At 39.3% G+C, this 23,979-nt stretch overlaps 1 protein-coding gene across 2 annotated transcripts in view; it reads right to left on the bottom strand.

The window, feature by feature from the left end:
• The window catches only part of kcnq5a (potassium voltage-gated channel, KQT-like subfamily, member 5a), a 95,479-nt gene that overhangs the window by 22,891 nt on the left and 48,609 nt on the right, over positions 1-23,979 (bottom strand). For both annotated transcript variants that reach the window (XM_031316091.1, XM_031316090.1), the window contains exons 2-5: positions 4,888-4,978; positions 2,943-3,069; positions 2,166-2,341; positions 660-785 (exon numbers count right to left, since the gene is read on the bottom strand). In XM_031316091.1, coding sequence (XP_031171951.1) covers positions 660-785; positions 2,166-2,341; positions 2,943-3,069; positions 4,888-4,978 — 520 coding nt within the window. The remainder of the gene's footprint in view (positions 1-659; positions 786-2,165; positions 2,342-2,942; positions 3,070-4,887; positions 4,979-23,979) is intronic.

Raw genomic sequence — 23,979 nt, forward strand, 5'->3', positions numbered from 1 at the left:
TTGAATTTATTGATTGGGCCATTTATTGTGTGTTTTTTTTCAAGGCATAATGGGTTTCAGATGTAGGAGGAAACAGTGCAGTACAGCCAGCCAAGTGTGACTCTAAAGGCCTTGTATTGCAGGTGTCATTAAGGTCAAACAGAAACTGTTAATGGTAATATATAACAGTTGTCAGATAGAAATACCCTAACTCCAATTGTGTTGCGTCCTTTGATTTTGCTTGGGATTAAAGGGAGTGATTGTACTGTGTTGGAAGGGAAAACTTATTCAAAACATATTTGATGATTTCAACACTATGTGACAGTCAATTTAATGACTTATAGTTGTTTAAGCCCTATAAAATCCCAGCCCTTGTGTGATACAGTACAACACACATAATGCTACGAAATGAGCATGAACAATGATACATCTTTCACCAAATAACACCCAAAAAGTTGATCGAAGTTGAAAATAATCAAATCACATAAATGAATACACCTTATTTACAAAGTTTGATTTTGAAAACACCTTCAGAGCCGTTACCACCAGCACAGCATGATTGTATTCAAAGGGCTTTTAAAAGGCCTAAACATATGTGTGTATGTAGTGTGTATATGTGTGTAAGCCTAAAGGTGTTTAGTATACTCAAGTGTATCTGAGTGCAATATGTATTTGCTCACCGTGCCCCACCACAGAGCGTCGGCGTAGGTGGCGAACTCCTGGTTGAGTTCTTTCTCCACCAGATACACCAAGAAGGAGGAGAAGATTAGCACCAGAAACCCAATGTACCAGGCAGTCACCAGCTCCTACAAGACACACAAAAAAATCATTATATTTACTAAATATAAAGCTTTACTAGGCACTTCACACAGTTTGAAAGTAAATCTAATGTATTGGATACATTGACCCTGAAAATAATTAACAATTGACCCCTTAGAGGGAAAAGTCTTCTTTTTATCTGATGAATTTGTTTTTTCACCATGCAGCATAGGCATTGAAAAACACAGATTTTTCCTCTCAGTTGTCATATAATACATACTAATTTTTTACTTACTAACTGTATTGACAGTAAAGAAGAAAAACACCTTAATTATTTGCTGTGATGTACATGTGAAAATTAGTCTACTGTTCCTCGTTTGGTTGATCCTAAAATTCTGTTTAGGATAAAGTATGCAGTACAAAATCATGAAACCACACAAATGGCCATGATATAATATACTAGTAGCACGTGCAACAGGCACATGCGTAGAGCAAATAATGCCTGCATATATAGAACAAACAAAAGAGCATATGATGTACTTGTAGCAATGGGGACTTAAAATAAACATGCCAATTTACAGACGTGAATCATGGTATTGTTAAATGATACTTATGTTAAAATATAGCATTGCTAATTGACAGTATTATTGAATAATAAACCAATGTTTTACCTTCAAGTGAATATACATTCACTTACACTTACATACATTCAATACTGCACATATTTCTAGTTATTTAAGCCTATTCAAACTTGTTCACCATATTCTTTCTTCATCTTTATATTTTCCTGCTATTTTGCATTGTGTTGTCATGTATATTACAACGCAATTATTATATTTATCATATACATTTATTTGAAACAGGCTCAAGTGTTTACACTGTTGATGTCTGTTTACTGTATATGCATGAACAACAGCATTACTCCATTCTTACTTTCTAATTCTCTTTTTCTTTGCTCTATCCTCCTGTTTGGTGCTGCAACAACTCATTTTTTACAGTCCAGCTGATGTTGCTCTACCTTATCCTCACAGTTACTGTACCTTATAGTGACTACACATACTCCTAATTCATTAAATTTGGTGTCTTAAACACAGAGTCTACGTTTGTCTCTAATTTGTCACTCTTTTTTTGAAAAGTGCTACAGTACCTAAATAAAGTTCAATGATATTATTAGTAATACATTTCTGTGTGCAATAGTAGTCTGGAATACACAGCAGAAGAACTGGGTAGTCAGCATGAGAAGCAATAGCCACCATGACTGAACGGACAAAAAAATGCTACCAAGGTAATGAAGACGAACCAAAGCAAATCAAAGGAAAAAGTTAAAAACAATACACACTGCTTGATTAACAGGTGATGACAGATTAGGTAAATATCTGAACCATATAAATAGTTCAGAAGAGAAGAAACTGTTCAAATTGTCCTACCTTACTATGTGCATAAACTACAGATCCCAGCAGCTTCCAGGTCCCTCCCCTGCGGTCCATGCGCACCATGCGCAGGATCTGCAGGAAACGAAGGCTACGCAGCGCAGAGGTGGCAAAAATGTTACCCTGGCTGCCGGCTGAAACCACGGCAACAGAGGCGATGAGTACAATGATGTCTGGGGAGTAAAAGAGAAAATGAAAGGTCATGGGTTCCACAATATTAGTTAACAGGAACTGTGGTTGACTCACCTACTTTTTAGATCCATTCACCGATCCATCCATCACCTTTAAACCAACTATTGATTCACTACATGCTGTTTGCTCCCTTTTCTGTCTCTATTAGTCTTCTTCTGTCATTCTGTCCACAACCCTAACATTTCCCACTTTTTCTTCTCTTGTATTTCAGTAAAAGAGTAAAGAGTGACATGATATCACCAGGGAATAATTAAGCTTAATATAAGAATGAACAAATACAATGTATGTGTTGAAAAAACACCATGACATTCATTTTGACATTCCCATGCGCAGATAGCCACCGAGAGACCTTTGTATTACAATATATATCTTAAAAGATTGTTTGAAAATACCAAGCTTCACAAGTTTTGTCTGACAGTGTAAGACAATCACACACGCGCGCACACACACATACACACACACACACACACACACACGCATACATACACATACACACACACACACACACACACACACACACACACACACACACACACACACACACACACACACACACACACACACACACACACACAGACTTACCTATAACACAAAATGGCTTCCTGGCGAATCGGAGGCGTCCTTGCCAGCCTCGGTAGCGGCAGCAGCAGCCAGCACTCCATATCCTGATGATGTACTCCAGACCAAACACTACAATCATCACAAACTCCTGCAGGACACACACACACACACACACACACACACACACACACACACACACACACACACACACAGACACACACACACACACACACACACACAAAACCCACACATTTAAACCTTTAAATGCTACAAATGCAGAAGCACAAGCAATAACGACAGGCCTAGCAAAGGGTCAAGGAAGTTATACTTTGTTGCTGAGCTTGTTCTAGCTGTGCTCTAACCACTGAAACTACTGCAATACAGAAAACACATGTACTCTCTGACCAATTGGCAACATTCATCAATGATAATACTTTGGGGTGGCAGTAGCAAAGTCCGTAGGGACTTGGCTTGGGAACCACAGAGCCGCTGGTTCAACTCAGTCACTCTCTCCAATTAGTGCATGTATAAGGTCCTGTTTGTGTATTTCAGGCCTGTGTGTAATATGTAACAACATAACAGAGTGTAAAATGTAATTTCCCCTTGGGGATTAATAAAAGTATCTTTTCTTCTTAACTATTTCAAAGGTAAATGTGAAAAAGATTACTTGTACTATGAAAACATGAGTGAGTTGTTTTATGGTAAACATGTTGACTGTCCTGGCAGAAAAAGCACAGATGTAATTAATAACATTAATAATGGCTGTATTCCACTGAGGTGTGCCAGTTCCAGGGCCCTCTCATTACGCATGCTGGCTCGCTAGTTTGACTTACTGCGACACTTCAGTGGAACAGAGCCATCGTTACTGTTATTAGTTTTACTGTGCTTTTCCTGCTATGACAGTTAAAGATGTGTGCTGTGAGAAAGGCTAACCTATGCTAAAGAGTTATATTAATAATATAATATTAATAGCAATAAGTGGCAAAATAATGTCCTTTAAAGGAATAGTTTGACATTTTGGGAAATATACTTAATCACTTTCTTGTTGAGAGTTGCACGAGAAGGTTGATAAGACTCTCATGTCTGTCTGTTGATTATGAAGCTTATGATTAGGTTAGCTTGGACTGAAAGCAGGAGGAAACAGCTAGCCTGGCTCTGTCCAAAGGTAGAATAAATCCAACCTACCTACCAGCACCTCTAAAGCTCACAAATGAACACGTTAAATCTAGTTTGTTTAATACTTGTAAAAACCTGGCAACCACACTGTGACAACAAGATGGAAAGTCATTGTGCTTGGCCAAGAAAGAAATAGTCCCTGTGAATTCTGTGGATTATCCACAATAACTGAAAAGACACGTTGCTGTTGAATTTTTTAAATGAGATTTTTCATTGCTTTGAGCACTATAAACAAAATCATTTTCCTCCTTTTTTATTAGGGTGTAAGCAGAAATTCAGAGACAGATATCTCATAACCTGGACTAATTAAAACAAAACTGTCTGCAAGGCTACTACTAGAGGTGAGGAAGTTATGTAACTGGCCCTATGATGTATCTACTCTTCTCTGTACATACACATGCTTGTTCCACCCCTGCTTCCAGTTTATTTGTGCTACGTTGTTTTCGTTCTCTCCCTGCTCTGACTGATGATTTTCTGCTAAATCACATTTGAGGCACAGACTGTTAACTTCAATTAAATTGTAACAGCGTCATTTTGATCTTGAGGGATCAATCATGACAGTTCTGAGAATGAATCAGCCTTTTGCAAAAATTATCACTCAGCCACCCCCCCCCACACACACACACACACACACACATACATACACACACATATGCTCAATACTATTAATTTTGTGACACTTTCAAAATTCATCAGTGTCGAATAATATGAACTCACTAAGCTCCCCGGGAGAGATGTCTTGATTGTGTGTGTGTGTGTGTGTGTGTGTGTGTGTGTGTGTGTGTCCTACCAGGATGAGCAGGCAGTGTGTGGAGAATTCCTGGTGAGCAGGGATGGTGGAAAACACAGAGAGAACCAGACATCCAAACACCAGGATGAACCTGTGGAGACAAAATGCACACACACACACACACACACACACACACACACACACACACACACACACACACACACACACACACACACACACACACACACACACACACACACACAAATCAGCTGTGATATCTATCTAATCACTAAGAGCTCATTAGCTCAGGTAATGCACACATCAGCAGTGGAACACATAACACACACAACACAATATCATAGCCTGCAGCACTGTATCAACTGCTTGTTCAGCCAGTGTTATTGTGAGAAGAATTTGTTAGCCTTCCATCCATTCATACAGTTCGTGAATCAGCTGAATCGCCACAGTAACAGCAATATAATAAAGCTTGATGGAGCTTTAAACAGTGCTTAGCCTGGTCCTAATAATATTTGGTACGGTTTATATCCTGCTTAATGTAGCCCTGCAGAGGAGAAATAATCACGTCACTTTATAGCTTGCCGGTTCACTTCCAGTAATTCTGCGTGTGTGTGTGTATGTGTGTGTGTGTGTGTGTGTGTGTGTGTGTGTGTGTGTGTGTGTGTGTGTGTGACTACGTTTGATTTGTAGTTAAGTTATCACTTAAAAAACTGAAGAGGGAAGAATAATTCTTTTAAAATAAGAATCTGCAAGTTATTTTAGCATTATTGTTGGCTCAACTTCATCAGTGGCCGCGTTCACATTTACCTCTAGTGGTATCTAAGCATATAGTTTTGGTTCTATTTTTGCATGTCTTTATGAATGTTATTTTCATTGCTATGAGTCCACAAAACAAAATCCCATCTACCACTGTATCAGGGTGAGGAAGTATCAGAGCTGATATCTCAAAAACCTGGGAACCTCAAACCAAAACTATCATAGACACCAATGGAGGTAACTGAGAAAATATATAATACAGACTGAATCCCCATTCTGACAAATGTATCAATGAAAAAAAATTGCATTTCTGGGGTGTGGTGCCTCTAAAGTTGCCAGTAATACTAAAGCTACTATCAGGATCAAAGTGGAGGTTTGGAGCTGTGATAACACTAATACACTCAGAGCAGAAAGATCCATAAAACAATGTTTCTAATTACAACGTAAACACAAATCTTTAAGCCCAATCAGAGCCCTCCTTACTGCCTGACTGACCCAAAATACCCCTCCTCTGCTACCCGCAAGGAAACCACTCAGTCCTTTGTAACTTCATATGGTAACTTGGTTAATGAGCAAATACAAATTCAAATTCATAAGGCAGCTTCCAGGCAACATATGCACTTGCCAGCAGCCCCAGCCTGCTGTTCTCCCTCAACGGAGGGAAAGAGGCCATTTTTAAAGATGCCATCTGTCTTTCTGATGTTTACTGTCTTCTCATCTCTGTAGATCTTTGAGTGTTTGTTTTCTGTGTACAGAATGTGTTCCAGCCTTGTCCCCCTCTCCTTTCAAGACCCCTCTCTGTCTTATTTTTTCTTTAATCTTTTATGCTCTTTGTCTCTCCCTCTACCTTCCTCCTCGCCTCCCTTCTCTATCTCCGCGTCAGTTCGTCTTTCTCTCTCTCTCTGGATTCCCTTAACATCACTTTGTCTTTCTCTCTCCTGGCACTCCTGTATAATTAATGCCACAATTTATTTTCCACGGGATCCAGGGGATCCACCAGGAATATAAAAAGGGAGGCATATGTGCATGTGTGTATGAATAGTGTGTGTACCTGCGGCTGAGTTACAGCAGAGGAGGACTGATGGTTCCTAACATCCAGCCCACATCTGCATCTGATAGTGGCTCCCTCTTTAATAGCTCTTTACTGTCATACAGACAGACACACAGCATGGAGAGCAGATTTACAAACAGCATCCAGTTCTGGTAGTGAAGTCTGTGTCTCTGTTGGCAGTGGTGGAATGTAAATACATTTACTCAAGTACTGTACTTTAAGTACAATTGTGGTTTACTTGAGCTTTTCCATATTTTGATACTTCTACTCCACTAAATTTTGGAGGCAAATGTTGTACATTTTACTCCACCACATTTATTTATTGGCTTAAGTTACTAGTTGCTTTGCAGATTTAAATTATTAATACAAAATCTAAAATCAAATAATAAATTATGGTTGAGCTACCCAGCAGTATATGAAGTAATTAACATTAGCTCCACCTCTACCAGCTGCAACATTAAAGTGATGTACACATTAATGCATTCATAATTATAATCCTGTAATATAATATAAATTATTCTGAAATGGGCCATTCTGTAAATTGAATACCTTTGGTACTTCAAGTATAGTTTGATGCTAATATTTTTACTTGACTACGATTTTGAATGCAGACATTTTACATTTAGATCACTTTTCAATGTATACTCACAGTCCAAAAATCTCCAGAATAAACACCTACAGTAAGTGGACTTTAAGTTTAGATTGTTTATCCAATGCAGTTTACGGGTCAAAAATGAACTGTCAAGCTCAACTTTGATTAGTTTGTGCAGTTTTTCTTGATGCAAATAATAATAATAAAAAAACACATTTGCAAAAGCAGCATGGTCCTCTTCAATGGCTATGCTCAAGGGTTTGCAGGTGTCAGTTGCATTACAAAAGCAGGTACAGGTAAAGAAACACAGATGTAAACAGTAAAAGTATGAGCTACTTTGTGCAATGGAAATAAAGACTGTGACTCCTCATGAACAAAGCAGAGTTCATGAGTGCTGAGCATATCAACAGGTGTTGTCAAGTTGGCTAAGCTGTGCAGTGAGGCTCTCATGTGTCAGCTGATAAGCCTGACCTTTCAGCTAATCAGAAACCTTTCAGATTTACAGATGTGTTAAGGGAAAAGATGCTTCAAGTCAGTATGTGTTTGTGTGCACGGTCAGGCCTCATCCTGCATCGGTGTGCAGACAAATTGTTACACTGAGTGAATGGATCAACTACATGTTAATGCCCTAAATAATGTACTGGTTTTAGGCCAAGTTAAAAAATAAAAAAAAAAGTTTCCATTGAAAATTGTACTTTGTAACATTTGTAGAAATGGGACAAAAAAAACTAAATCTGAGTCCCTATTTCTGAAAGCAGAACATAATATTTCAGGGTTAATGACAATTTATGCGAGTGTATGATGGGGAGGAATGAACACCAGTCCCTCCAGTCAACATATGAGCAGTCTGTTCTCAGGCAAACTCAGAGAACATTGTCTGACCCATGTCATATTCTCCACACCGAGTTTGCGCTCTTACCCTCTGGCAGAATATATAGAGTACCCAAATGTAAACTCAGCCGTTAAAAAAACTAATTTGTGCCTACCTCAATTAAAACAATTTTAAATAATGTTGCTTTAGGCTGCAGGGGTTGAGCAATAGCTTCATGGTATTCTTATTACTGGTTGTGCGATATATGTAATGTGAAATATGTGTCATTTGTGGTTGTAATTTTGCTACAGTATGTGCTGTTTTGTTTATATGTTTTTTTTATATATATATACAGTATTTCTACCATGGGGGCAGCTTTATGATTGCAACATTTGTGTCCAAGACAAATTTCCTTATGGGGACAATAACATGTAGCCTATTGTATCGTAAGGTATCATATAGTGCAAGTTCAAAAACTGTATTGACAATCAAATTGGTTTATAATGTACATTGAACAGCAAAGTGAATGTTCCTGACTTTTATTTCAATCCTACAACAGACTTTAATATAGTAAAATAAAAAGCTCAGTTGAATGTCAGCGTACAAATGAAATCATTAAGGCTATGTGAGTTTATGTACAATTGTGAAATTAAATTATTTATCATCAAAAAATCACATCTGCAAAAGGGTTGTTGCTCAAGGTCTGAAAAAAAATCTCGTTTCTGTTCTCTCTATTCACATTGCAGAACTTTGAAGTCTTGAGTGTACAAACATGAGAGTGGAATAATACAAACCAAACTGAATAACGTGCGTGAATACAGTGAATGAAACAAATACAGCATTATTTCTGTGTTCAGAGACCTTGCTTACAGCCTCAGGCGAAATGGGCCCATTATATGAAATTGAATAGCTTCTACAATTAACCATTCAGAAGCTACATGTATAACTTCAAAAATGCACATTATTTTTCTTTGATGGTCAAAACATTCAGCAGTTAGTCCTTTGTCACATTCAAAATTGCATCTACTACAGCAGCATTTTCCCTTTTGAGGAGGCCAGATACAATGATCATATGCCAAAGGAGACTATTAACAACTATTATGTTGTGTGGCAACGAGAAATACATTAACATGTACACTCTGGCTAACTTTTTTGTTTAAGTTAATAAGATTGGCATACTCTTAAATATGAAATCATTCTGCATTCAGCATATTATCAACATCACTATATGCACTCAGACACCCTGTGTGTTTTCTATCTGAGTGTCACCTCTGCCATATCATTTGATGATGAAATTATTTAGTGGGTGCACACAGACGAATGAGAAGCTGCTATTGAACGATGGGAGCACGATGACACATGCAATCAATAACCCTGTTACACTGATCAGTCCTGAGGTGAATTAGTTACTTGGTAGTCACTCACAGAACAAATTGTTGATTCTGATGTCATGCCATGTTTGAGAAGATTAGTGTTTGGGGACACGTGTGTATGGATTTGAGGCAAGGTTGTTCATTAAATATATATGGCATATATGTGACAGATCTCCTTTGGACTGTTGGGAAAAGGTCCATAGGATGCAATTTGTCATTTTCGCAATGATTTAGGCTATGTGCTGTAACTATTTCTTGGAAAACAACAGTGGGCTGCAGTGACATCCCACAGTGTTGTTGTCAATGTGTAGTAGGCAACCAGCCGATACGCTGCATCTACGTCTAAGATTTAGAGGTGCTGGTAGGTGTGCTGGAAGTTTGCACAGACTCATCTGCTTCCAGTTTAAACTAAGTTATTCACCTCCTGACTCTAGATCCATTGCAAAGACATGAGGGAGGTATTGTTTGTCTCTGCTAACTCTCGACAAGAAGGCTAATGAGCCTATTTTACAAAATATCTAACTATTCCATTTACTTTAACTATAGTTTTAAATGAAATGCTTGTGATGGATCACCTATCTCAAGCATTTCTAGTCTATGCAAGTGAATTTTACAAAGTGATTTTTGCGGTTTAATATATAAAATGGACTTCTTAAGTGCATAACGTTACCCAGGGGAAGGGTGTACGTTGGTATTGATGCTTAGCAGACAGTTAATTCCTTTTATTAAATATCTCAGCTGAGTGCTGCCCGCTCTGTCGTCAAACCAACATCTGGTAAAGTTGGTGCTTGACAGTGGACTCCAGACAATTTGCAGGTGTGAGAGTGCCAGCTTTGGTGTATATGACAGAGACAAACTCTCTTTGACTTTATGCTGATGAATGACCTGAGGACCCACAGACAAAACCATATACAGCCAAAAACTTGGGCTGCTTCTCTACAAGCTGACAAAGACGCCTGAGGAGAGGTGTGCGTGTGTGTGTGTGTGTGTGTGTGTGTGTCTGTGTGTGTGTGTGTGTGTGTGTGTGTGTGTGTGTGTGTGTGTGTGTGTGTGTGTAATCAGGTCCTTGGAAAAATGTGCGTTTCTAATTCACAGAATTTTAAATAGTGTTCCTTATTGTACTTTCGCCAAATGTTCATCTTGCACTTAACCAAACTAATCTACCTACTTCATTTGTTTTATTCACCAACTTTTTCAACAAATATGTGAAAATGTGTCCTCGTCACATTATCCTTTCATTTTGACGGTGCATGATCCTACGATGGATTGTGTCCACAAATGTCGTCTGAATGTGAGTTTGGGTTGCTAGTTTGCGATTAGGGTGGACAATATGCATGGATGATTTTAAAGGAATAGTTCGAAAATACACTTACACTTATTACTTTCTTGCTGAGGGTTAGATGGGAAGGTTGATACCACTCTCATATTTGTCAAGTAAAAATGAAGCTACGACAAGCAGCCGGTTAGCTTTGCTTAGCATAAAGACATGAAAGAAATGCGGGGTGGTGGGGATCAGCATACCAGCACCAGCACTACTCTAAAGCTCACTAATTATTGTGTTCAAATACATATGTAAGCTTGTTAGTTACAAGTTAAATGTACAAGAAATAATTAAATAAGTACATGCATACACATGCAGTCCAGTACACACCATCCACACAACTTCAGAAAGAGGAATATTTGACTTTGACTTTTTAATGTGGATAATAAATTGCCTCTCAGAAGACACATCTAAGTGGAAGATTTGACATCAAACACACTTTCAGCAGAATATGTGACTGTAAATCTACATCTTGCAAGGTATCATGAACATGTAAATATGACCAAGTATGTTTATGATAAAAAGGATGAACACTATAAAAGGGTGCACATTTTTATCTATGTGTTTATATGAAATAGGCATCCGAGAATGGGAATGAGAGAAAGTGTGTGTCGTGCATGTGTGTGTGTGTGTGTGTGTGACGGATTGGGTATGTGCGAGGTCAGGGTTTTCCACACAATACGGTCTGGTATCATTAACTATTTCCTTCTTTCTTTCTGTGCCAACCATGCATACCCTTTCAATCACGACGAAGGGAGGGAACGGAAACAGAGAGTGAAAGATTGAAAGAGAAAAAGAGAAACTGAGAGAGTCAGCGAGGCCAGTCGCTTTGGATAAGAGCATGAGTAAATGCATCATAAGGTGTCAAGGTAACAGGACAAAAGAAACAATGGAAGGTACAAAAGGAGGAAGATACGAGGGTCATGCAAAGAGAAGAGCAGCAGAGACGTCCACAGTGGCAATTAAAAAAATGCTGAATCCTGTGAACCAAAATGACTGAATGCTATAGGAGAGAGAACAGCAGGTTCTCCTGGATGAAAGCAGCAGGGCTGCAATGGGAAGATAAAGATTGAGCTTAACTATAAATAACATTTCTCCTTCAAGGAAAGGCCAGGTAGATCGATACATCAGAAATAAAAAGTGAGAGAAAGAAGAGAGAGATTAAAAAAGAGATGACAAGCTGAGAGAAAAGACTGAGCACAGTCAGTCTTTACTTTCCTTTCAGTCTCTCTTTGGATCTTACTATGTCATTGTATTTATCCAGTTTTTATTCTAAACAATACCTACAGTATTCTTACAGTACATGTTTGTGTGTGCTACTCATTCTGTCACATTTTGATTTTCAAACGTATATAATGCAAGAGGGAGTTTTGAATAAAAGCACACATTGGTAGATAGAGAGAAGACAAGGAGAGAGGAAAAAAAGGCAAGATGAGATAAAGAGGTGGTGGTGGTGGTGATGGTGGTGGTGGGGGGGTCGGGGTGGTGAGAAAGAGGGATGGAGCCAGGCTGACTCTCTGCCAACAGTCTATTAGTTAATCCTTGTGTTTATCCAGTCGAGTGCAGTATCTTACCTGATGATGGCAGCGATAAAACATAGGGTTTTATTTCTAAGCAACTACTTGACCAAACAGAGCTGGGGCCAAGGACGTTGCTCTGCACAGGCCAGTTTTCTCTGCACACTTTTGAAATGCTTTTCTCCATCAAAAGCAGTTGTTATAATAATAGTCATATATAATAGTTCAAGGAGCTGGGGCAGCCAAGTTGGAAGAAATTCAATGTCTCGATTAAGGAGGCGCATCTGTACTAATGCAGGGCTTAAACCAGGGCTACAGGGTTCTGGCTCCGTGCTTAAAAACACAATATATAACTTTTTACCTCAAAGCAAGTGTATTGTTTGAGTTCTTCTTCCTGAGTTAGTCAATTTCAGGCTCACACATTCAATTGTAACTCTACAGATAGAAGAAATGACAACACCAACAGCGGAGTAAGAGTACATTTCCTACATATCATTTTGACCAATGCGTTTTTTTTTCTTTTTTAAGCTAACTCCGGACAAAACCGCATCTTTGATGTATCATCAGATGTTTGTACAAAGTAACATACACCTGTACAGTGGATGAGCCTTACAGACAGAAGAAGTAGCTTGTCCAGACAACGAGAAAAATCATTGCTTCTCTGGAGCATCGGTGTTTATCAACATTTAGGGCAGTGGGTATCCTGATTACATAGACCATAAAAGAAAAGTTTACATAGAAAACAATAGGGGTTTTGTGTATTACCCTTTAGGCAATAATGGGCTGGCAATATATTGTATTGTATTATTTAAAATTAAAAAGTTGAATATTTGTGTATGTGTATAGAGAGAGAGCGAGCGAGCGAGAGAGAGAGAGAGAGAGAGAGAGAGAGAGAGAGAGAGAGAGAGAGAGAGAGAAATGTTTAGGAAAGGAGTACAAAGAAAAAGAGCTGGACAGGAGCCAATTTTCCATGATGGGGATGCACCGAGGATGGGTGACGGGTACGAGACAAGTCGGAAAGCTTTTAGTGTGTGTGTGTGTGTGTGTGTGTTCTCACTAACTAGACGCAGGCCGACATACTGTTGAAGAAAGCCAACAGCTAACAGGGTTCATAAAAAACATGGCCTTACAGGCGCGCACACACACACACACACGCACGCACGCACGCATGCATGCACGCACGCACGCGCGCGCACACACACACACACACACACACACACACACACACACACACACACACACACACACACAATACATAGATTCCTATCAGCACCCATCTTAGCACTAATACACTCCAAGACTCCTGTTTAGTGTGCTGTGCAGCAGATGTCAGAGGGAAAGATGGGGAATGGGTGTGATAGAGCAAGAGTCAAAGATAGACAGCTAGAGAGAGATAACAAAACTGTATTTTAAATTCATAATGTATGTTTTTGTTATTCTATATGAATCATCAACAAACCAAGCCAAAAACAAAACATCAGTCATCAAAATCGAAAGATGACAGTGAGTAAACTGGAGTGACAGAGCGGGGAGGGGAGGGGGTTTTAGCTTCTGTGTCTCTTTTTCCTTAACTTCATTCAAACACTTTTTATCATTTCATTTCTGAGAAATCAGAGTACACAAAACCACAGTCTCATCCAAATCAAACCTCTGAGCCAAGGGAATAACAAGCAGCAACTTTGCAGTTGCTGCTGCACAGTTAAAGACCTGACGTTATCTATTTTACAATAAACTGTGCTGGCTGTGTAAATCAAACAGATACACTTTCCTCTTTCTTCTTGCAGTGGTCTAAACAGTGCCATTTTTCCACTTAGCTTAGCCAGCAATATCAAGTGTATAATGACAGAGGGCATTACACCTTTTGTGTCTAAGGAAATCCACTGGGCTTAGTGGGCAGCCTTGATTAATGCCACTTAACTGTGAGCTAGCAGCATGTGCATGAAGGTTCATTACTCAGACCTCACTAGTACAATCCAAACCAAGCTATGAGTGAGCGAGTTCAATGTCTATGCAGCTTAATTGAGCTCAGTTAAGCCAAGACAAAAATATGGTTTGTCAGAAATCTTTGCTTTGTGTCTGTATTTTGGCAAGCCAGACATTTTTTAAGCTAATTTGGAAAGCATGCTTACTGGCTTTCTTTTTAAAAGGAAGGAGTGTTACTGTAATTTCCAGACCTGGAAATAAAATAAATGGAATATTTGAACTTGGGTGCACTTGGTTTAGTTTCTTTTGTGGGTAGTGTCCATAGATCGGAAGCAAATAAAAGGTCTGTTTAGTTTAATAAAGTATGTATTTTTTACCATTGATCATTTGAAAGCATAATCTTACCTTATGAAGTATATTTAGTAGAACTCATTACAGAATTGCAAGTTTAGTGGTGAAACATGTATATTTGTTAGGTATGATATTGGATAGACTCTAAAATACACAGTCAATACATGAAAAAGGTTGTTTTTTTTAGATCCTGAAGATTTTATATTTTTAAGATGAGTCACTTTTACTTTTATTTTTGCAAATCTTTTTGAAATCTATCAAGCATGTGTCTATTGCTCATGGTGATTCAATGGATTTGATGAGTTATACTTATTTCTAGGATCCTCTTGTGGCTTCAATGATTTGACTCCGTTGGTTTCCAAATGTTGGTACTATTGCAGACTGATGCATCATTCTTGTGCGACATATTGCTCTTGCAATTGCCTGTTCTTTGTGAAAATATCCAGATAATTTAGCAATTAAAGAGAAACTCCATCGATTTTAGACATCAAAGTCTGTTTACAGGTCTTGGGGAGTTCTACTGAACATGTAAAATAAGCTGTATAAAGGCTTGTGACCGTGTCAGTTGAGTCCGAAGACTACAAATTTGAAAATGAAAAAAGAAATCCAGGGGTGTTTAGTTAGAAAAAAGGGAGGTTACCAGACCCCTGCAGGCTGCTCCTTATTTCTGCTTGAGGCTAGCAGTTTTAAGCTACAATAGCCGCTACTAGCATAACACACCCGAATCTCTGATGAACTGTCAGCGTTTGAGTTGCATTGTGGGTAATGTAGGTACCAGATTCTGACAAAGAAGAAGAATGTGTGGAATAAAACGACAATATCTCTGGTTCGGTTGCATCAATTGGCGTACCACTCTTTTAAACAAATGCATTTAAAGTAGAGAAGCACTTTCGTTGTGGTTAAACAGCCAAGCCATGAGATGGCCATATGTCTGTATGTATGTCTTCATGGCCATATGTACATTTCATTAGGGTATATTTGGGTGCTTTGGATGTCTCAAAAAGAACATGAGGGGAGTGAGATGGGGCCACTAGCCAGATTCAAACTGGGGATGTTGCAGTTCATGTTAAACCTCTTGGTCACCAAGGCACCCCATGGACTCCAACTTAATTGGCCCACACATTTACTAAAAACTACAAATGCATTCAGTACTTCTCTTAAGTTGGTAAGGTTAAACTGAGGCTCTTCGTTCTTTTAAATCTCACTCTGTTACTTTTTAATGCACAGAATATTCATTTCCATTTTAAAACATTGTGCCCCTTTCTATAATAATAAAAAACACATTTTATTCAGTGGACAGTGAGGAGCTGGTAGGTTGTATGAAGCTAACTGATTATGAGATGTGTGTAGTAGAGACGACTGGGTAATTGGACAGTTCGAAATGACCAACTTTTCTATCATTAAGAGAAAACAGAACAAACAAGTAAATGAAATAAAAAAAAAACATAGTCAAGAACTGTGTAAAGCTGAGAGGCTCACACATACTGGGGAACTGTGGATGAGGGAATTAGAGGGGAAGCTTTGGTGTTGAATTGATTTGGTGGAGTAGAGTCAGCTCATTAGGCCAACAGATGGCTGACTGGTTCCCTTGGCACAGTGACAGGGTAACCTAACTGGAGAGAGGCTGACTCAGCGCGGCTTACGGCAGTGTAAGTGTGTGAATCTCTACTATATTATATATATGTGCTGCTTATAGCGTGTTGAGTGTGTGCATGGATATGCATATTTGCTGTCATTGAACACTCAGTCCAAGCAGCTACAGTATCAAGTGCGTCAACGCATGTATCGTCCCACATGGCCCCATCTGTTCTGCTGCCTCTTGCCTCCTGCCCTCTGACTGTTTAGTTTACAAGTTTTGAATATGATACAGAAAAGAGGTTTCATTTTTAAAGGTTAAAAAATGTTATCTGCTTCCTTGATTTTTAATCTTTTTCTTTTCCTCTGGGGTCCAAGTTATGGGAAGGGTGAAAAGGTCTGACTGACAAATGAAAAGCCTCTTAGAAGCTTGATCTATAAGAATTTCAATTCAATTCAGTTCAATTTTATTTATAGTATCAAATCAGTTTTCTTCAAATCAAGAAGAAAATTACATGGATATTCTTCATCTGGCTGTTAAATGTTATTGTACTGTACTGTTTTTGCACTACATTTAACGTCTTAGTTGAACAGTGTGACGTATTTTGGCTCAAATTCTTTGCTAATTAAGTTTGGGAATGATTAATTCCAATTACCTGCTGTTGCTGCTGCTGCTGGCAGTACAAAACACACCATGTGCTCCAGAGGGGAAGCTGAATCAATGTTTATTTTAATTTCATTTGATTTGAAACGGAGGAGCGCAATTCAACAATTCCTCATACCAACATTTTTTTTTAATAAAATCTTAACCTCTCTCTCTTCATTTCATAAAGTTTTAGCAACAATCAAATCAAGCACAAATGATAAAAGTGAAGATAAACTATCAATTCCAATTTTTCATGCAAATGGAGAGTGATCGTCACAAAATGTACATATATTAAGGATGACTGTAAGTGATGAGGAAAAGGTGTGATGCCCTAGAGAAGATGAGACTTAATAAGGAGCCAGAGGGTGAAAATGGAAGAAGAGAGAGCTAGAGATAGTAAGAAGGAATGAAAGTCAGACAGAAAGAAGAGAGAGAGAGACAAAGAGGAAGAAGGAGATTTTCCCCATTTCCAGTCTGGTGGAAATGGGACGCAAACAGCCTACAGGCTACAAAGAAATCAGCTACACCTCCTGTTATTGTTTCCCTTCTCTTTCCTTTTTTTCCCTGAACGAACCAAAAGACACCAAGAGAGCTGTATGTGTTTGAGAGAGCCACAGAAACAATACACTTTACAATTACTCGTGGCCCGTTTGGGAGGAGAGCAAACACATAGTTTTACGTCATAGCCCCAGATATCTGTGACTGCGTCTAAACTATTGATTTTTAATATCTTCATGTATCAAAATAACACACATTTTAACTTTTATATATCACATTTCTCCTTCATTTCATAAGACATGCAAAATGAAATCAACACATTCCTCTCCTACAGTGGAGAGGCCCTGCATCCTCCATTGTTCCTGTCATGGATTCATACACAGCAGTTTTCTGAAACATTTCAGATAAAATGCAGCAGCAGACTAGCCTGGCTCTGCCCTCCTACGTACTTCCGCTCAATTGTCATTTTCCTTCAGTACTACGTCTGGGTTTGCGGTATATTCTTGGGTTTTCTCCGGTCAAATCTTTACCGGTCCAATCAGCGAACAGAGGGAGAGGCTGAGAATGATGATGTTGAGGTTCGGTAACCTTCGGTGAGTTACGTAATGGCCGCAGAGAAAGATGCGAGCGAAGCCATTCGGTCCGTTGTGGTAACGCTGCCGAATATCCAGAAGTTAAAGCCCGAGCAAGAACAATCTTTGCTGAGTTTTCTTGGTGGCCATGATGTTGTGGCCCTCCTCCCCACAGGGTTTGGGAAAAGTTAGATTTTCCAGCTCGCTCTGAGTGGTGAAGGAGTTGGCTAAGGCTAACGCTAGCGATGCTAAGCCGACGTCACAACCAAACGTTAGCGATTGGTTATGGCAGATCCAGAGTGGCTCTGGGCAGATCCAACAGTTTTAAACTTCACCAGAGTACCCGCCTTCAAGGAAGTTAACACTTGTCAATGGAGAGTGGCCAGACTCTCTGTACAAATAAAATGTATGAGGGTCTGGTACAATGCTAGATATATATATATATATATAAAATTTGATGGAAACAGACAAATACAAGCATAACCCAAGACTAATAGGAAAACACATTACATGATTTTTTTTCTCCGTTTCATTATTACCAATTTCTAAATTATTGTTTTTTTGGTTGCAAATCCGGGTCCTTTTCATTGCACTTTTGGATGTAGGGTCTAGGCTGTAGGGGTAGCATTTCAACATTTCAGTGTGTGTGTATGCAGTAGTTTACGAATAATGTGATAAAACATTTCTTCCGGGACTCCTGGAGAAATCCGTCTCATACAGTATGTAAACTAGGATGGATGTCGGATGCAAAAACGGTCAGAGCCACTCAGACTGGATCGAAGAATGAGGAAGCCTAACCTTTCAGAATATTAAAAGAGAACATTTCTTTGGATTCAAGTTTACTAGCTGTTCTGTGTCTGACTGGCAGAAACCATTCCACACTAAGGAAATGAAGTGGAGGAACTGATGAGGAATAGACATGTAGGAAACATTGCTTTGAAGACCATTAGTGGCAGACAAAAGAGGAATGATGTGTAATTGGAGGAAAACTATAGCACTCGGTTTCCTTAGTGTGCACTCTGGACTCTCTTTGGGTTCCATATATCTATGTTGCTAATGGCTAGCTGGTGAAATACAGGCTGGCAGGCTGTGCTGACTGCATGACTCTGCTCTAGACAGGATCATTGCTGTTAGCACTAAGAAGTAAAATACAACCGTTACTCACCACTTAGCTGGACACTCACTGTAACAACGCAAGCCATTATAGAAAGCATGTGCAGATGCAGACACACAGTCACATGAAAGGACACAATATTTCCCGGTCACACAGATTAAAGCATCAGGTGTCAAATGTCGAAATCCTAAATATTCTTAATCTTTATAACATGTTTACACATAAATTGCCATGTTATTGATCGTAGAAGCACTACGTAAAACTGCGTAGGGCCGTTGTGATTATTATTACTGAAATATGATGGAATAAAATAAGAACAATCCTATAAAATAGACATGAAAACAAAATAATTACAAGGAAAAGTGTGCAGTTAGAGCCAACACTATAACAAGCAGCAGAAATGCCGACATTCTAACAGCAGGGGGAAGATGGAATTCTCGGAATGTCCTAGTCAGCCAAGCTGATGGCCTCCAGATAAGACGAATAATCAGCGATAGGGACAAATGGCTCTTTGCTAATGGAGGGAGATGGGAGAAACGTGTGCCCAAATGACACCCATGTAACCAGATCAAAAGCTCTGGCCCTCAGACTGCTGTTTGATGTCTGATTGGAGGGGAAATTGTGGGCAATCTAATGCCTGCGTCTGTTTGTGTAAGATATTTGTTTATGATTGAAGGCGTGTATCAATGAGATGTGCACAATGTGTCTGTGTTTTGTGTGTGCATATGTGTAACGCATGTGCCAGCACTGCATAACACCTGGCATCTGTTTGGATCCCGTCTCCTTGTGTGGTAAGGCCATCAGTGTGTAGGAACACTTTACATCTTCTTTTGTATTGATTTAATGCACCAACTTAATATGATAAAGCTGTTGATCATGATCGGTTGGTTTGAGTTTTGTAACATCACTTGGTTGGTCATTCTCCTGCGGATATATGGCCAATCATAAACAAATTACTGTGAAGCTGAAATATTTCTTGCAGCTTGACAGTAATTTGTTTATGATTGACCGTATATCAGGAGGAGTGTGAGAAACTAAGTGGACTAGAACGCAATGCTGCCACAATGTTGGTATGTTTGTTAAGTAAAAGGTCCTGACTCTTTCTTTTTCTCTCCTGGGAAATCTCACTGCTCTCTAAAGCAAGTTCGCTCTCACAAGAACTTACTAACTAGAAGTGAAAGAGACAAGCGCATGCACTAAAGGAGAGAAAAATAATACTCACGATAATTTATTTCACAAAACAGCTCGTAGGATCAGTATTACCAAAGGATCTCCGGTGTGCCTAAACTCTGACACCTTTTTAGGCAGGCTTATTGTTTATTTCATATATTTTTATCTATAAATTTGAATGAATGTATAGATACAGTTTATTTTAAATTGTCTTTTAAATCCACTCTAATAATTGATTTTATGTGAAGCATTTGACATTGTCTCTCTTATGTGACTTTTTTCTGTGTATGTAAAGCAGTTTGAAACTGACTTGGTCTATACATTGTGCTATACTGTATATGTAAAAACTTGCCTTGCTGTCCCGCTAAATAATGTGCTTACAGGTACTTTTAACAGGTGGCTCTGTACATCAGACAGCTGGATGACCTCACTAACTGCTGGGATAATCGGGACAACAAACTGTACTGGCTCAGGTGAGCCTTGGATCAGTGTTTGATATTGAAACTTTAGAAAAGTGTGGGGAATGACAGCATGACAGTATCATCTTTTTTCTTAATCACAGAGATGTTGCCACGGGAACAATGGCTCTGACCTTTGGTTCATCACTACTGGCTGCTTGTGACGAACTGAAACTTGAATGTTGACTGTAAATGTAGGAGAACAGAGTATAACAGAAGCAGTAAGGCCTTGAAGAAACCATTTTTGGAAAGCTGCTGAGTGTGCTGCTTTGACTGGTGTCTAGCCCCGAATCACTAACCACACACACACACACACACACACACACACACACACACACACACACACACTTCCCACCCCGGCCCACAGGGCTCTGTCACTGACAGCCCAAACATTATTCCAGCTGATTGCACGCCAATTCCCATCAAGAGAAGCTCTTCCCCACCCTGATTAACACTAACCACCACGCACTGCAATGTCTTCAGTATGTGTCTTTTTCCATCAATTCCTTTCCTTGCTGCTTTCTTTTGTCTGTATTTTTACTCTGTTTATATTTATCTACCTTTTAACTTCTATCTTGCATTGTTTTCGCTCCAGGCAACTTACAGTATGGCTCTCTTTTTCTGTCATTCCTCTTTTCCTCATTCCTGTCTTCGTTTTTTTCATTCTTTTTGGTCTTTGTAATGATTTCCATGTCAACAGTTTCCTTTTGGATTACAACCACCAACATTTTTAAAGAAAACAGACACAACCTTGTCCATAAAAGGCCGACAGACAGAGCCACGTAGAGTTTGGCATGATTTCCTCTTACAATTTACAGTAATACCAATTACAAACTACAAGACCTGTGCAAAACAAGACAAAAGTGAAAGGTCATTGATAGTTTTATGATCAAGGCCATCAGTTAAGTCAGTTGAGCCGCCCTGAAAGTCCTCTATCCAAGTATTTAAGACTAGATGATGGGAATGTTTTTGTCTATAAATCAAATCACATGCAGAAGTAACTATCATTCCTGCAGCTAATGTGATTTAGCATGTGAGGTTTTATTATCCCTTTTTACTCAGTGTCTTACAGCATCATAAGTACACTATTTTTAAACCATGCATACTCATAGTCTTTGTCATTTTATAGACTGAAATAAATAAATAAGGTCTTTAAATATCAATCAAAGCTTTGACAAAAGATTTGAGACTATGAGGTGACATTTCTTACTTTCTACCTTTATCTTTTATAAGACTTTTTGCTAAAAGATAAACAAAAACAAACAAACAAACCATACACTGAATATACAATAACCTCACCAAACACTGTTGCTGGTGGTCTGCACAAACAAACACTCAAGCACAGGAGCACTGAAGAGCTTTGTGGCTGCATGCCTTTACACTTGCGTCTATGACTTAAGCTGTGCCCAGCTGTTGCACATTGACAAGACTAGAGCCAGCAGTGTGTGTGTGTGTGTGTGTGTGTGTGTGTGTCCAGGACCGCTAGCTATTTCCTGAGCTGTCTGTTGTGATAGCAAAGAATTATATGTTGCTCTCATGTGCATTTGTGTGAGGTACAGTTGCATTGGTCTGCTATGACTGCATGCAGACATACAGATGAACACTGATTTGTTGCTTCCATTCTCTCATTATCTAATTGATAGGGAGGGCAACCCCCCCCCGCACAAATTCAATTTAATCATCCATGATATCTAATGAATTTGAACATAAATTGAGCGTCAGCGTCAGTTCTGGCAGGCCAGGTAATCAAGACGCTGCTAACCGCTATTGGCCAACAACACACTCGCATCAGCTGAGCTGCAACAGCTGATCTGCATCAGCGTATCAGCTGGTCAACTCCCCTCACTGCTAAATGGCTACACTCAAACAGGGCGCCCTACTTAAGCTGCTTTAGTTTGCTCCTAACTGCTTGTTGCTCGCATCTATGCTACCCATCTCCTCCCCAGCTCCACCTTGTCGTGTATAACATGGCATTTGCTTCTATGTCATCGTTGCTGCTCTGTTCATATGGGGGAATAGTTTAGCTCTCCCAGTCTTAAACTGTGTGAGCGTCCCCTAATGCTGCTGCTGCTGCTGCTGCTGCTGCTGCTGCAGCTGCGGTCAGGGGACTCCTCTGAACAGAGCCATACCGGCAAATTTCATTCGTAATTTATTCAATCAATTTCCTAAAGCATTTTTATTGTCTGTGTTGTTCTTGACTTTAATGGACCTGACCAAACTGAGAAGATCCGAGATTAACTCTGCATAAGGCTTCTGAAGCTATTTCAGTAAAAAAAAACAAACATTACTTTAGCCAGTGTTATTTTAGCATTTTTTTTGTTCAGTAATTTAAAAGTTAATCTCCCTGACACTCGCTCCACGCCAGAGTCTCTGACTGAGAGAAAAAACAAAACCATCAGAGAATTTTAAACATGAGGCACTTTTGGCTTAAATAACAAAATTAATAGCAGGACTTGGAACATGACAAGTGTTTTTTGAGATTGCCAAAAGAAGCAAGAGACAGAGAAGAAAAGAGATTGCATTTGTGTGTGTGTGTGTGTGTGTGTGTGTGTGTGTGTGTGTATGTTTTGAACTGATGGAGAGAATAAGAGTTAAAGCGAGTTAAAATTCACAGCGAAGAGAGAGAGAAGAAACTGAAGAAGAGCAAATGCAGCACATTGTGTGTGATCATGTGGGATGTGCGTTTTTGCACGTGTTCCGATTTACTGTTTGTGTGTGTTTGTGTATGCGAATGCAAGTAAGGGATGGTTTGATCTTGTGTTAAAGTGTGTAGAGATTTTCCATCCATTAGGGTGGCCACACTCCCAGACACAGACGCACGCACGCACGCACGCACGCACGCACGCACGCACGCACGCACGCACGCACGCACACACACACACACACACACACACACACACACACACACACACACACACTCTTGAGAAGGCGTAAGGAAAGTCACTCGAGAGCCAACGACTTATAACTCAACTTAGATGAATACACTAATTATATAATCTTTTGCAAGTTTCACAATTTCGATGAGTCTTTCGTGTGCATGCATGTGTGTGAAATGACTATGAACACAAAAGCAGTAAAAGGTACTCACCTACTCATTGCACAGCAGGAAACCCACATGTTGAACAAACAGCAACAGAGAGAGAAAGAAAACAGTGGATAAGAAGGGATGAGTACAACAAAACAGTGGTCTCATTTCTGTCTAGGCATTCATACATGTCTAGTGCCTAGGGCATCCTAAAAGTTAAGATAATTCCCTTTTTTACAGATAGGCCTATTCTTAGTCAGCAGTATGATTTTAATTGCTGGCCCTGCTGTGTTACAACTGCTACCTCCATGTATTAAATTGGTTTAATCAGAAAAACTAACTCTCTGGAGCTGGTTTACTTCTCAAACTGCAGGTCTACCT

Source organism: Sander lucioperca, chromosome 15 (assembly GCF_008315115.2).
Source record: "Sander lucioperca isolate FBNREF2018 chromosome 15, SLUC_FBN_1.2, whole genome shotgun sequence".
Lineage (NCBI taxonomy): Eukaryota > Metazoa > Chordata > Actinopteri > Perciformes > Percidae > Sander > Sander lucioperca.